Consider the following 15,307-nt stretch of genomic DNA (forward strand, 5'->3'; position numbering starts at 1 on the left):
TCATATGCTACATTCCAAAGTTTGGGGCGCTCCTTCTGAACTTTCTCATAGGTATGTTTATGTAACTAATGCCTACTTTCTCACAAGACTTTAAATTACAGGAGAGTCTACACTGTGTCTGCTTTATTTTACATTTGTCCTCAGAGCTCAGAATAGCACCTGGCACATAGCAGGTGCTCAATACCTATCTGTTGTATTGCAGAATGCTTATCATGTCCTAGGACAATGTTTCCCGTTTTCCCCCACAAATAGGTCTAAACGTGATTTAGTATTTTTAATTTAATTACAAGTATTTTACAGAGCATGAAAATAAAGAAATGTGTGGCAGACAATAGACAACATTACCTGCCTCAGCAGAGGTACATAATAGTTTTTCTCAAGCAATGTTAATTTATCTTAACCAAAGACATTTGATTCAATCTATATGTTAACAGGAGTCAAAGAATACCAAAATGTTAATGTCTAGATGAAACACTTTTATTAAGCACAAATAAGATAAAGTCCATTTTTATAAATAGTGGGCACTGGGACATTGCAGATGCAATGTTCATTTCATTCTTTCATTCATTTCTTAGTAACCCTGGAGGTCCAAAATATCTGAGAAGTTGCATTTTTTTCTGGGAAGCATGATTTTGAAACCCAAGCAACTCACCTAGCTGAAATCTGAACCTAGACCACCAGGCCCCCACATCTGCTTTTCAATGCACCTTTACTGTTTTCTTGTTGCTATTTGACTTCATTTGATCCCCACAACAATCATAGCAAGTAGGGCATTCTCTCTTTTTTACAGATGAGGAAACTCAAATAATTCTATACTGTAAGTGGCAGAAAATTTGAGGATTTGCAAAGATCTCAAGATATGTTCCTTGCAAATATCAATAACCTATTATGTTTAAAAAGTGCAGCATTCCATTGCAGAATGATTAATACATTCAAATCATTTTATTTCATTCTTCATTGGCAAAGCAGCAGCATGAAAAGCAAAACAGCACACAACTTCGATCGAATGTAAATACATATCAAAAACCATAGGTCCATGACATAGCAAATAATTAAATGTTAAATAGTAACAACTTATTTCATAACAGTTGTAATGGTATAAAAAATAAAAGTCCAAGATATCCCGCCACTCTTTAGCAAGTGATGCTACATTTCTCCATTTCTTATTATTAGGGATTACTATTATATGTATGTGTATACATATGTATGTGTGGCATTATTTTTCATTTCTTTAAAAGGAATTGAATTTAAAATTCTTAATTCTATGCAAAGCAAGCTCTTTAAGAATCAAAGATTCCATGACAGACACCTTACTATACCATTCAAAAGAAAAGAGCATTGGACTGGGATTCACAAAGTCATTTGTTATAAGGCACAGAGCTTTTCCAGTGACCTGGTACACCTGCAAAACGAGAGGCATTTGCAATAACAACCCTAATATTCATTCAGGATTTAAATAGTCTAAAATCCTGTACCTCAATGATCTGTCTCTATGTATCCTACTCTTTATGACTATCCAGATGCCAACTTTAACTAATTAGATTTACCAGACCAAACAGTAGTGAGGAAAGAGTACTGCTATCTTAATTTGGGAAGCTATGGCAGACCTCGCAAAGCAAAAAAATCACTATTGGGTGCAACTGGAAAATGCAAAATAATCTTCTAATGGGTGAGAATATCCCAGGGCTGTGGCATGTTGCAGTTACTACATAACTGCATCTCAGCTGAACAACTTAGAATCAGTTGAGTCTTTAAAATAGAGTAAATCAATAAATTTGATTTATTTTTATTTTGACAACTATTTTGACAATTATTTTTTCTAGGAAATAGCATATATTTGTACCAAGCGTTAAATTGCCATATCCCAATCATCTGAAAAATACATTAATGTTTACTAAAATCTTCCAGTGCCTAAATAATGATGTTAGAAGGTAACTTCATTTGACATTATGATTATTGCATAGAGTTCCTAGAAATCCAAAAGTTTAATTCCACTGACATGTGCAGTCTATAGGTTCCTGGAGTGTGTGCATGACTTCGGTGCCATTTCCTGAGCAATACAGAGGCACAGACAAGTTTCTCACTCCATTTTCACGACAGCACTTGCAGAATCTTAGATGGCTCTCAATGTTGATGTTATATATGGTAGCAGATGGGCATTTTCCATCACAAGATGCAACATTTACCTGTAAGGAGAGACAATGAGAAAAGAATTCTTAAAATGTTTAAAAACTGGCTATTCAATTCTCCTACGATACCAAATGAAAGCAAAACTTTATTATCACTGTAATAAGTCTCAAGCTTCTGTATATTAGAAGACTGCAAGAAAATACCAGGTTAAACTTTAATAACTTGAATAAGCCCAGGAGATGTTCCATGATGATACCTAAGACAGCAAAGCTGACATAAACTCTGAAATAAATGTGTACATATAACTAGTCAGGTATATGTACAATGTTCATCACAATCTAATGATTCTATGGTAATCTGTATTATATCATACCTCGTGGAGACTGTAGTATTGGGTAGGTCACATTAAATGGGGTAAAATTAGAACGAAGACTATTTTTGCTGAGTAAAATTGCATAGTTAAAAAAATATGTAGTCAAATATATATTTGGTTTAATTTCCATCTCTCTAGATTGCAATTATGGTTCCTAACTATTGATTATTAATGCCAAGAATAGTTTATACTTCTTTGCAAACAGAATATTTTAATATTAAAATGTATGAATAAATGCAAAGTTAAATATTGTGACAGTTGGTATTTTGTTGACTTACAAACGTATTAGTGCTATATACTTTTGGAAAGACACATGCCCTTTATGTAATAAATTATATGTTTCCACTTACTGGGTTTTGACTTATACAGTCCTGTTTCCTTATGATTGATTTAATGATCACTTTCTGGCATATTCTTTCTTCTCGTTTGCCTGATAAAATATAGAATGTATTTATTCATCAGAAAGCCCATGTCAGATTATTTCTTAATTCAATTAAACATATGCTTATATTTAAAATAATGTATATATTTATATGAAATACATTCCTATATTAAAGTATACTTAAAATTTCCCTCAAATATTTTATGCTTAATATTTACTTTCACTTTCTAAATAGCCTTTCTCATATTTTTTAGCATTGTATTTATCTCTTTACCTTATTGTCCTAGAATAGAATCAAAACATTCTACACATGCGATAATGTTAACATCAACCTGTGTGTATCATATAGAGAGATAAAATATATATTTAAAATTTTAAAATTATTACTTTATTTTTAGAATGAAACATTGCATGTAGAAGTATATATACATGTACATAATTAGGCAGCTATACATGTATACATAAACCTATTTTAAAATTAAAAACAGATTTAAAACTACTTTATCTTAATAGATTTTAATATAAAATCAAACATGAAGGTAATTGAATTATTTATCAACCATTTTGAAATGTATGGATGAGTCATTACAGTTAATATTTATGGCTCTGAAATGATCTCTTATGACCTCACATTAAAATACTTTGTATTAATTAATGATATATTAAAATGCCTCTGTGGTGTGATGGATGACCACTTGATAAGACACCTGGGAATACATATTTAAAGCTATATGTAAATACCCCTTGAATCAGGATGCAAAAAGACCAAGGTTCTTACTTCACTCTGACAATAACTTGCTTTGTTACTTTAGGAAAGTTACTGAAATCATTCTGCTGAGTTTCCTTGTTTGCAAAAGATTGGAATTAGATCTTCAGTTTCCAAATCAGTTTAGCCACAAAATCTTTTATGTTAAGTGCTTATATGAAAGTCCAACATGTAAAGTATCTAAAAGCTAAACTACTCAGGTTGAAGCAGAGATGAGTAGCAAAGATTGCCTGAAAGCAAATTGTCCTTCTCATGGTCACTCTTGACCTTCAAAATGCTAACTTCAGAGGTCATAGCTTAGTTCTCATCCTACTTAACTTCTCAGCAGCATTTGGCCCCAACTCTCACTCTCTCCTCCTTGATATACTTTTCACACTTGGCTTCTGAAACAGCCCTTTTGGTTTTTCTCCATCTCAATTGTGGCTCCTCCTCAGAATCCTATGCTTGTTCCTTCTCCTTTCTCTTGCCTCCCAACTACAGTCTGGTTGGTGGTTCAGAGTTCATGAGGGAGGGCAGGCTGGTGTGTACCTTATGCTGCTTTCACTCAGTGGTTAGTTACTTTAGTAGCCTTTCTATTCTCATGTCAGAAGAAAGAAGAGTTAAGGAAGAAATCATCTTTAATGTGACCTATAAGGTATCCACCCTCTTCTTTCTGTCACCTTCATCCTTGTGCTTAGCCAAACTTTGCTATTTCCTCTGCTTTCCATACTTGTTATTCTTCCTGGCTGGATTCAGACACTCAGTCTCTACCCAGATGACACCTCACCACAGAGGCGCTCTCCAACCACTCACTTAAATTAGCAACCCAGTTCCCCACTCTCCATCCCTTTTATTCTGTACTAATTTTCTTTATGTCACTCATCTCTACCTGACACAATAGTATATATTTATGTGTTCATTATTTCTTCTCCTTCTTCATAATATGCACTAGGGCATGCAGGTACTGTTTCATTCACTATCATAGTCCCTGTGCCTAAAAGAGTGTCTGATACGTGACAGGCACCTCATAGAAATCTATTTGATTAGCTAATTTGTGCAATGAATATGACGGGACAGCTTAAATGTATTATTAGCTGGCTGATATTATTAGTACCAAGAGGCATTTCCTATTCATTTCTTAAAGACTATTGGAATACATTTGCTTAAGCACGGTATCTGCAATAGTATCCAACATCCAGTCTGTCCAAGATAGCCCAGTCACCCAGAAACAAAGTCTGTAGATAAGGATTTTGTGATACCAAAGCAGAAGCTATTTCACAAGTCCCTACATGTCAGATGGGAGAAACTGAGGTAGGTTGGTGTTATTCTGCAACTTCAGAGAACTTGGCAGAATTGAAAGGTCCTGGACCTGGGCATTAGACAGGCCTGAGTCCATTACTGATTAGTGCAACCAACTTTTCTGAACCTTCATTTCCTTATCTGTAGAGGAAACCATACCTACCTCTCCATCTACCTCCCAGAACTGTTGTAAAGAAAGATTGGTTACAACACCATCTTTAGGGGGCTTGATTGTGCCAATGTGTGGCAGGCATTAAATAGAAGGATTATGGTCAGTTGCATAGATCTTCCCCTGCCTGCCCTCGGATAACAAAATGGACCTACTTGTTGAATAATCAGCATGGAGTTATAGAATCCAAGGTCCTTATTGAAGTCAAAATGCCATTCTCATCATAACCTACTCAACTTGGTGTAGCCCAGCATGTTTCAAGCAAATTTGACCAAAGAGACCTTTTAAACTTAAAACCTATATTAAAATCCTATGCAATGCCTTTTGGGAAATACAACAATAAAGAAATTTCTGATATTTAGGTTAAAATTCATCTGAATTAAAAATACTTCATTCATACTCCAGAAGACTAAATTACAAAATAATTAACCACATGACAAACATTTAAATAATAACATTATAAAATGTGCTTCCCTCCTTGCATCATAACATCTGAATTTTATGAGAAAGATCATAATCACCATGAGCAATTAGAACTAATCATATTAACGCATATAATATGTCCTCACTTACAGATCTTGCAACAGCCTTCATTATAAAGCTTTACAATCCCTTCATTCTAGGAAAAGAGAAAGAATAAAGTCAAAGCTCAGTGTTTGTTCATGTCTTATTGGACTAGAAATAGAAAACTAACTCTCTTGGTGTTTTTATTAAATATCACAAAGCCTTTATTGGAAAATTATAGAAATTTAACTATTTCTAATGAGAATTTGTTTTTAAAATAAGGAGCTGATATTTTGTTTAAATTTTTGTTATTTCTTCACCAGTAAAGTGCAAAGAGATTAACTTACTTAAAAGAACACATTATTTATTTATTTATTAAAAACATTTTCAATAATGCACAAAAAATTCTTACCAAAGCAGAGAACTAATAGGTACTCTAAATTGAGGCCGTTATGTTTTTTTCAACTCCTTGAAATAACCTAAGGTACTCTATGAGATAAGACTAAGTTCCTGAATATAATTGAATGTTAAAATGATGTATCTTTTTCTTTAATATTTAAAAAAAAAAAATCGCTTGCTTCAGGATGACTCTTGCCTAGGACTAAATTAAGAAAACTTTTATTGATTATCTTTTTGAATTCTTACAGTAAGCCGCTAATTGCTTTTAGTAACTTACCAATTACAATATAAGTAAAAGAATTTGTGCTATAAAAATGAATCTGTGAAATAAGATGATGCCTAAGATTCTTTTCAGAGCTGAAATTCTATTACTTTATTATACATGATATCTACCTACCCAGCTAGCTAGCCACCATCACTAAAAGGGCACATCTTGGGGAGAAAAAAAAAATCAATGAGACTAGGCTATTTGTGCACACTTAAGAAAAATATGGCCTACACAATAGAACAAAGCTCACTTTTCATGAAGGATTACTATCTCCAAACTAGTTAAAGCTATAAGGGATCTTACAAGAAAAAAGTATCGCCTCCAAAAATCTACTCTCCCAGTGGACTCTTCTCTGAGAGAATAAGGAGTTGAGGTATCTCCCCTAAAGGATCAGCGGTGCTGTCATATACGCCAGGTTCCACCAGGGCCGTGCTCAGAGGAGTCAAGACAAATCTGACTTAGGCCAGCTTGTATTCAAAAGGGAACGGCATCATAAATTCTGGCTGTGTGTTTAAGAAGTAAAATTGGCCAGCCTCCAATAGATTATCAATTCATACTGAAAGAGAGGCTAGGTCTACTGATCAAATGATTTTTCAATAATTCTTTGAACTAGCACAATATCCCTTTAGGGTGAATCAAAGTTATTTGGAACACCATCTATAACTCAAAGTGGCAAGCTGAAGACGTATAATAGAGCTTTTACATACACGTGAAAATAAAACATACACCAAAGTAAATAAGCCAAAACATAGGTATGTACAACCTTTGAAAACATATTTCCTAAATTCTATGTAATACTACATTTTCTTAGACACGATAAGGTACAAACCATTTTGCATTCAGTCTCATTAAAAGGGGGACAGACCATACTGTAGTTCAGAATCATTGTCCCTTCGTCAGTCTTAACACATTCATATGTGGTACAATTATAATGCCAGGTACTCCCCTCCTAAAAATAAGAGAAAGTTACTGTTTTGTTTATTAAAATCTGATATATTTCTTAAGTAGAATATTTTCTCTCCAAGTCAAGATGCAGAGAACTTCTTGTGGTATAAAATGTCCATCTGGAAATATCCCCAAATTTATCTAAAAGGAATAAAAATACATAGATGGGGTGTGTGCATGTATGTGTGTTTGATTTCATACCAGAACTGAGATGTAAATGTGAAGTAAAGCAATAGAGGAAAGAAACAAATAGGTATCTGTTTCTACTACAAGATTAATTACCCAATTTGGCCATGTGTCAAAGGTCTTGCTCTATTGTTCCCTCACTAATTATAAAACAACAAATCATATTAGCTAATATGCCTCCTTTCTTGAGATTTGTTTATCCTTCCTTCTACTCCCTTATCAGCAAAACAATTAAAAAATCTTTGGATGACAGTGATTACTGACTTTTGCTTCTAGTTCTACACCCCTTATCATTGTTTTAAAACATATCTCTATTCCTTTAGCAAATTTTTAAACATAGTAACTATTTCATTCCTGATTTCAGAATTCTAATTTAGAAATAAAAGCAGCTGGACATGTTATAATTATTGGGCTGGTAGTTGTCAATCTGTATTTTTATTTTATAACCCACATTTTAAAATGCTAGCCAAACTCTGACTTGAAGATTCCTTGTACCATAAGGAATTTTGATGAACTTCTTTTTCTCCAGATTCTATTTTAACTTACATATCTTTAGATCTTTTTTTTTTTTAAGATTTTATTTATTTATTTGACAGACAGAGAGATAGAGAGGCAGGCGGTGGGGGCGGGGGGAGGAGGAAGCAGGCTCCCTGCTGAGCAGAGAGCCTGATGCGGGGCTGGATCCCAGGACCCTGAGATCATGACTTGAGCCAAAGGCGAGGCTTTAACCCACTGAGCCACCCAGGCACCACTCTTGAGATCTTTTAGATCAATTAGAAAAGATCTACAAGTCCGGGTAAAAGAGAAAATAAAATATTCAAATTCAAATAGTAATTCCAATATTCAGTTCTAATAGTACTATCTTATCTGAAATCAAAAATTAGTTCTTCCATAGAAATTAGATTCCTAGATAATTAAAGCTTATCTTTGAAAGAGCAAAAGTTAACGATCTTGATGTATATTTACCTTGATTGCTTTACCTGTTGAGTTCTCAAAAAATATTCTGAACATAATTTTGTCTTTTATTTACATTTCAGGCTCTCACTGTGAATATTAGTTATATACATAGATGGTTCCTGGATTTTTGATTATGGAGATTATGTTGTCCTTTTACTAAAAGCCCCAGATTTCTATGTTTTTTTCAAGTAAACTCTGGTTCATTTTCTCTCACTGACACCTATGACTTCCTCATCATTTTAGAAGCTTCTGTTATCAAAAAACCTTCTTTAAAATAATATATTATAAAACAGAAATATTGCTAGGATAAAACAAACAATACCAACAACACTAATTAAATCAGTAACACTAGCTTGCACATAACTGTGAAACATGGGTTATGGCACAAGAAGACCATTGGTCATCTTTCTTACTTAATAAAATGCACAGGATTGGAGAAATCTGTTTGGAGGGTATGTGAGTAATCCCATGTAATTAAGAACACCAGAAGTAAGACCTCTAACTAATTAAACTATGAATGGAAAAATTTAAAAATGGCAATAATAAATTGGAACAACTTTAAGGTAATGTAAGTTATAAAAAATTAGTGACACTCCTACATCTGGTGACATCACTAAAAACTGCACTAATAATAGATAGTCTCATTTTTCTCTTCTAGGGAAGGAGTAGGTCAGTCTATAAACCTATATGGAGTTATTATGAGACTATAAGAGAATTCTGAATAATTATTTTATTATTTTTGCTGAAAAGATGTGATATAGCATTACTGACTCTTGAGGTTTTCTTTAAAAAAAAAAAAACAATTGGCAAATATTCTCAATCTTTTATTTACCCAGTAAAATCTTCAATACCCAAAATAATTAAATGTTAACCTCATGAGTTTACTTCTGTTAAAATGTTTCATTTTTAAAATTTCTTTTAAAGATTTTATTTATCTATTTGAAAGAAAGAGAGGGAGAGTGAGAGCACAAGAAGGGTGAGGGGTAGTGGGAGAAGCAGACACCCCAATGAGCAGGGAGCCCATTGCAGAACTCAATCCCCAGACTCTGGGATCATGATCTGAGCTGAAGGCAGACACCCAACTGACTGAGCCACCCAGGTGTTCCCCCCTTTGTTTTTTCAATATCTTACTTTAAAATACTTCTTTTTAAATTTGTGAATAAAATAATGTTTTTTTCCCCTTTGTTCTAATGATTAGAAATAAGCAATTCTCAAAGCCCATTTTCCTCATATCTGGAAAAAAAAATGAGTTTGAGAAATGAGTTCAACATATTCCTTTATAGCAGGAATTATCAGAAACTTTAAAATGTAACAAATGTAATTGTGTCTTGTGTGCTGTATATGAGTGTGTTTATTATGTGTAGAACTCTGTGTGTGTGTGCACCTGTGATATTTTTCAAATTATTTGACTTCAGAACATCTTCTTCAGAAAACAGCATGGAGAGTTACCCTCCAAAGAACTTACTTTAGGAACTAAGGAATTCCTACCTCATATATAACTGATGTTCCATTTTCCATTCGAAATTTGCAGGATACATTTTTGCAGGTACCACAGCAATCATAATCACTTGGAGACGGGGTATACACCTGGTGCTGGATATAATGATAATACATTTAATTAGCCACAAAACAATACCAGTATTTTTAATGAATCCATTCTGGAAGTGCTTCCCAATATAACTATATGCTCTCTTGGAACACCTGTAAGCATTTTAAAGGTTGAATTTGAGGCACTTCAAATAATAACCGACTTTATACGGCTGTATTAGAAAGTGAAGTAAATATTAAACTTTACATCTAGCAGCCAAGATTCATCAAGCTGGTCAAGCAAGCTATATAGATAAATAGATAATATGGCTCAGGAACATACACAGGAAAAGGAAAATATGCATTATAGACATATATTACACATTAATAGGTTATTGAACTATTCAAGTATATACTTTTAACTTATGCCATGTTCCCTAGTTAAAATTCTATAGCTGCCATTTTATGATTAATTTAAGTCTCCACTGGAATGACTTACAAAGAATACTTACAATGTCACATTCTTTTGAGCAATTCACTATTGTAAAATTCAGAGTGTGAAAGCCTGTATGGTTATCTTTTTCTTCCAGACACTCCACTGTATAACAAAAGTCCCCTTCCAAATACTTTATCATAGATTGGCCAGGATTCAATACTGATACTTCTTGAAATACGCACACATCATCTTTTTCTAAGAAAAGAAAGTCAGTGAAAAGTACTATTTTGAGTTTTTTATTAATCAATCAATGGAACTTTTATTTATATTTATGTTTTCATTATGATGTGCAATTTTTTCAAAACCAATAAAGATCTTTACCTCTATATATTGTTAACAACTCAATGAGTTTACTTAATGATGAATGTTGCACATTCATTCCTTAACATACAATAAGAAAGTGGTCTGTAAACTCAACTCCTCTTTACTGTTTAAACTGCCTTCAAAAGCTATACTTCATCACAGACTCCAGAATTGTAGAATTATCATCAAGCTACTTCTTTGTTATTCTCTCTTCTGGAAACACGACATGACAATTTGGGGGAGTGGAGATAGACAGAAGCAAAATATAAATCAACAGTAGTAGGGCTCTTAATGGTAGCACTAACATTTCATGTTTTTTTTTTTTTTTAAGATTTTATTTATTTGTTTGTCAGAAAGAGAGAGAGTACAGGCAGGCAGAGTGGCAGGCAGAGGCAGAGGGAGAAGCAGGGTCCCCACCGATCAAGGAGTCCGATGTGGGACTTGATCCCAGGACGCTGGGGTCATGACCCTAGCCAAAGGCAGACGCTTAACCGACTGAGTCACCCAGGCACCCCAATTGTTCTTTGGAGAGAAAATTTTCAATTTTGTTGTGATGCAAAATATAGTCTTGTACATCATACTCGATGATGACAGTGGCCAATACAAATAGAAGCATATTAAGTTAGGCTACCATAGTGATGAAGACTCAGCTCAGAAGCTCTTAAACTTTCTTGTATATAAAAATGCAAAAATCTCTTGGGGCGCCTGGGTGGCTCAGTGGGTTAAAGCCACTGCCTTCGGCTCAGGTCATGATCCCAGCGTCCTGGGATCGAGCCCCGCATCGGGCTCTCTGCTCAGCAGGGAGCCTGCTTCCTCCCTTCTCTCTCTGCCTGCCTCCCTGCCTACTTGTGATCTGTCTGTCAAATAAATAAATAAAATCTTTAAAAAAAAAAGAAAAAAAATGCAAAAATCTCAAACTGTTGAATTAAAGGTTTTTTATTAACTCACTAATACATAAAAGAAGATTTATGATTTTATAGAAAAATCAGTTCTATGTTTTGCAATGTTAACATCCATAATGATAGAACAGTTACAAAAATTCTCCCTTTTAGATGCCTATTTTTAAAATATTAAATATATATATGTAAAAAACGTAGAATCAACTTTAAATTCTGCAAAGCTTCTGACAAACGCATTCATTTTTCTGTCCCATTAACATATTTGTCAGAACATTTACAGGTATTACAAAAGAGGCAACTGAAAAATAATAGTGCATTTTTTACTCGAAAACTGGCAAAATGGTTTAAAATGTGTAATACAACTCAAAGAAAATATTTTTAATTTATGAATAGTGAACAACAGATACCAATAATATTCATATCATTTAAAAGCTAGGTAAAACATAGTTACCACAGATATACTGTACACATCCACAGTCACTCTGAAAGTTACGGTCTATTGCAGTAAATTCTCCCTATTAGAAAGATATTATTATTAAATATGATTTATACAGCTTATTTTATGGCAACTATAAAAACATATACACAGTACAGCATTTAGTAAGTTCCCTACTACATAGCCAGACACTTATCAAGTGCTTATTAAATATTTGATAGTGAAAATGCTTTGATTAACCCAGTGGTCATTAATTAACAGCCCACAGAAAAAATTCACAATAAACAATATGATTATGGATCACTTAACCTCTCTAAACTTTAATTTATCTATTAAATGAGTTAAAGTAGAGAAGTTCTTTATGTTTAATCCAACAATTGAAGATATTGTTGGATTCAAGGCATCTAGTGGATAATTTGAGACAAGAAAATATGTGCTAATCCTGGAAATTTTTGTTGGTGCAAATGTTCTTGGTCCAAGGTTCTGATGTTTGCATGGGGCAAGGTTGCTACAGCATATAAATCAGGAGCAGAAGAGTATAGTCGAGAGACTAATAGCACAGACTCAGAAATAAGGCTGCTCTGTGCCCATCCTGCCTTTGCTGCCTACTAGTTGTGTGATCTCAGGAAGGTTACTGAGCCAGGCTTCTCCTCACTCCCCTCATCTGTAAAACGGGGATAATAACATTGCCTACCTCTTAGGTTTATTTGGAGAAATAAATGGGTCAGTTCAGGGAAAGAACTTACAATAGGGTGGACACACAGAAAGTGTGGTATAACCTTTAAGTGTCAATAAATTGTTGTCATACAGATGCTTAAACATTGCCCTGTCAGAATCAGTATAAGTTCTTCTTGGTGTAGTACCAGGTTTAAAGTTTGAAGAATTGCATTTTTAAGTATTAACTTTTCCTGAGTGCGTTTTTCATATGATATCAGTAATAAAATTAATATTATTCTTTTTTCTAAGATTTTAATTACTTAATTTATTAATTTGAGAGAGAGAGAGAGAGAGTGCAAGTGCAAGTGAGGAGTGGGGTGAGGCCAGGGGGAAGAAGAGGGGAAAAATGTCAACCGGACTCTGTGCTGAGTGGAGAGCCCAAGGTGCAAATGGATCTCACGACCCTGAGATCATGATCTGAGCTGAAACCAAGAGCTGGATGTTTTTTTCAAGGTGTGAGAGAAGTTGCTATCTTTCAGCATACCTATCTTGCCTCATACTTTGGTGCATTTATTCATGATCAACCTAGCCTCTATCTAGAATAGTTCAACGCCTCTCATCCATTATCCTAACCTATCACTTTCTTCCAAATTTTTCTTGATGGTTAACATCCCTAGAAAGTTCTCCATGATGATCTGTACCTTGTGGCTAACATTCTGAGTATAAGTGTTTATTTTATCATAATAATTGCAGCTAATACTTATTGAGTTCTGTGTGTCAGGTACTAAGTAATTTATATTAACTTATTTTATTCGTATGATAAAGGTATTGTCATTCTTTTTCTATTGCAAGTGAGGAAAATGAAGCACAGGTAAGAGGAGTCCAGGCAGGAATAAAAACAAGGCAGTTTTAACTTGCTTTTTTTTTGTTTGTTTTTTACTTATGTCTGGGCTATAGTTTCTAAGGGAAATGAAAGAGTTACCGCAGAGTAGAAGAATAAAGAAATACACAAAAGGAGACACAGACATAAAACAACCCTTGGTTTTAGTCCTAAAGATCGCGGTCAATCATTTGCTCTTTTTAGACCTCAACTTCCTTATTTACAAAATGTTCGTAGATAACTCTTAAGAAAATACCAACAGTTACATGTTTATATACCCTCCTCCTCCACAACAGATGCATCATTGGCACAATTTCTTGAAAAATCTCTGGGGACACTTCTTAATATTGAGGTACTCTTTCTTTCAATGTTTTGCTTCATTTTAAGACCAGCTAAGTGGATATAAGGCTAGTAGATTCAGTCACCAGTGAAAAAAATAATGGATTATGTCTTCTTATCTCCAGTAAATAAAAAGGGTTTACTGCTCCCTGATACCAGAGTATGTTACTTTAATCTACTCTGAGAACTCAGAAATAACTTTAAAAGAAAGAAGAAATAAGAAGAATAAACTGATTTAAATAATATGAAAATCCAATCAAAATATGTATTCTTACCACTTCGCAGGTTGGCATAACAAGGCTTTCACAGCTACATTCTAGAAGGCAAAAATCAATATATTTATACTGGTCAGAATATATCACTGTACTGTAATAAAAACTATGAAGTATGAAAATTAGTTACCGCAATGCCATGTTGGACAACATTGACCAGATACATTTTCTTTCACAAGCTTCATATCCTCTGCACAGTTGAGTAGTGGTGCAGGACAAAGATGTGGGTCACAAACTAAATAGAAAAAAATTCCATGGATAAAGATTCGCTTCTTGTAAAAGCTTGTCCTCACTGCCTACCAGTTAGCTCACAGCCACTGCTGATGCAGTGCATGGCCTCATACCTCTCCCACCGCTCACTTGCCATGTATCACTGGAGATGGAATACATGACTCCCACGCAGATAGAACAGTAGTAGAACCACGGCAGCAGGTGAAGGGCCCTGAGACATGCCAGGTGTGCACGTAGAGAAAGGAAGTAGAGAATGTATGGAATCACCTGGGAAGCTGGAAATTCTAGGATGATGAGCAGAGTCATAGTAATCTATTTTGGGGAGGTAATATTATCCAAGAAGAGCTCTTAGATGTGAAAAAATATTACATATACTTAATATATATTTTATATATAGAATTCAACGAAGGTCTGATATAACAGCACGATGAAGATCCATGAGGCTTCTTAAATATTGGATATAGCTGAATGTTTTAAGTTAGTTAAGATACACTTACCACAATAATACCGTGGACAACAGAAATGTGTGGTATTAAGATCCACAGTGAGAAATTCCCCATCAGTACATAGCGGAATAGGTTCGGTGCAAGATTCACAAACTGAAGGTAAAACGAAAAGCCAGAAGTCACAACTGAGCTAAAAACAAACTGTCCATCAATTTGGATTACTACACACATGTAAAAATCAACATGAAATAATGTTTAATAAAATAAGAAACAGGGAAAATAAGGCTTTAATGACAGATCTCCTCACTCGGTCATGAAAACAGTACTACCAAGCATATTGCTATAAGCTTTCCAAACACAGTGACAGAGAAAAAACACCATCTTACCGGAAATAGAGAGTGTTAACTTTTCTAGAGCAACTTTCTTTTTCCTAGGATCAAAATGTCATTGACTTATTTACTTCA

General features: G+C 34.2%; 1 protein-coding gene across 3 annotated transcripts in view; it reads right to left on the reverse strand.

The window, feature by feature from the left end:
- Positions 1-1,985: 1,985 nt before the first annotated feature.
- OTOGL (otogelin like) overlaps positions 1,986-15,307 on the reverse strand; it is a gene marked incomplete at both ends in the record, with an annotated part of 129,943 nt that continues 116,621 nt past the window's right edge. For all 3 annotated transcript variants that reach the window (XM_080811915.1, XM_080811913.1, XM_080811914.1), the window contains 10 exons: positions 1,986-2,186; positions 2,854-2,933; positions 5,672-5,717; positions 7,099-7,218; positions 9,846-9,950; positions 10,397-10,575; positions 12,034-12,097; positions 14,170-14,210; positions 14,297-14,401; positions 14,895-14,996. In XM_080811915.1, coding sequence (XP_080668041.1) covers positions 1,986-2,186; positions 2,854-2,933; positions 5,672-5,717; positions 7,099-7,218; positions 9,846-9,950; positions 10,397-10,575; positions 12,034-12,097; positions 14,170-14,210; positions 14,297-14,401; positions 14,895-14,996 — 1,043 coding nt within the window. The remainder of the gene's footprint in view (positions 2,187-2,853; positions 2,934-5,671; positions 5,718-7,098; positions 7,219-9,845; positions 9,951-10,396; positions 10,576-12,033; positions 12,098-14,169; positions 14,211-14,296; positions 14,402-14,894; positions 14,997-15,307) is intronic.

Source organism: Martes martes (assembly GCF_963455335.1).
Source record: "Martes martes genome assembly, chromosome: 8".
Lineage (NCBI taxonomy): Eukaryota > Metazoa > Chordata > Mammalia > Carnivora > Mustelidae > Martes > Martes martes.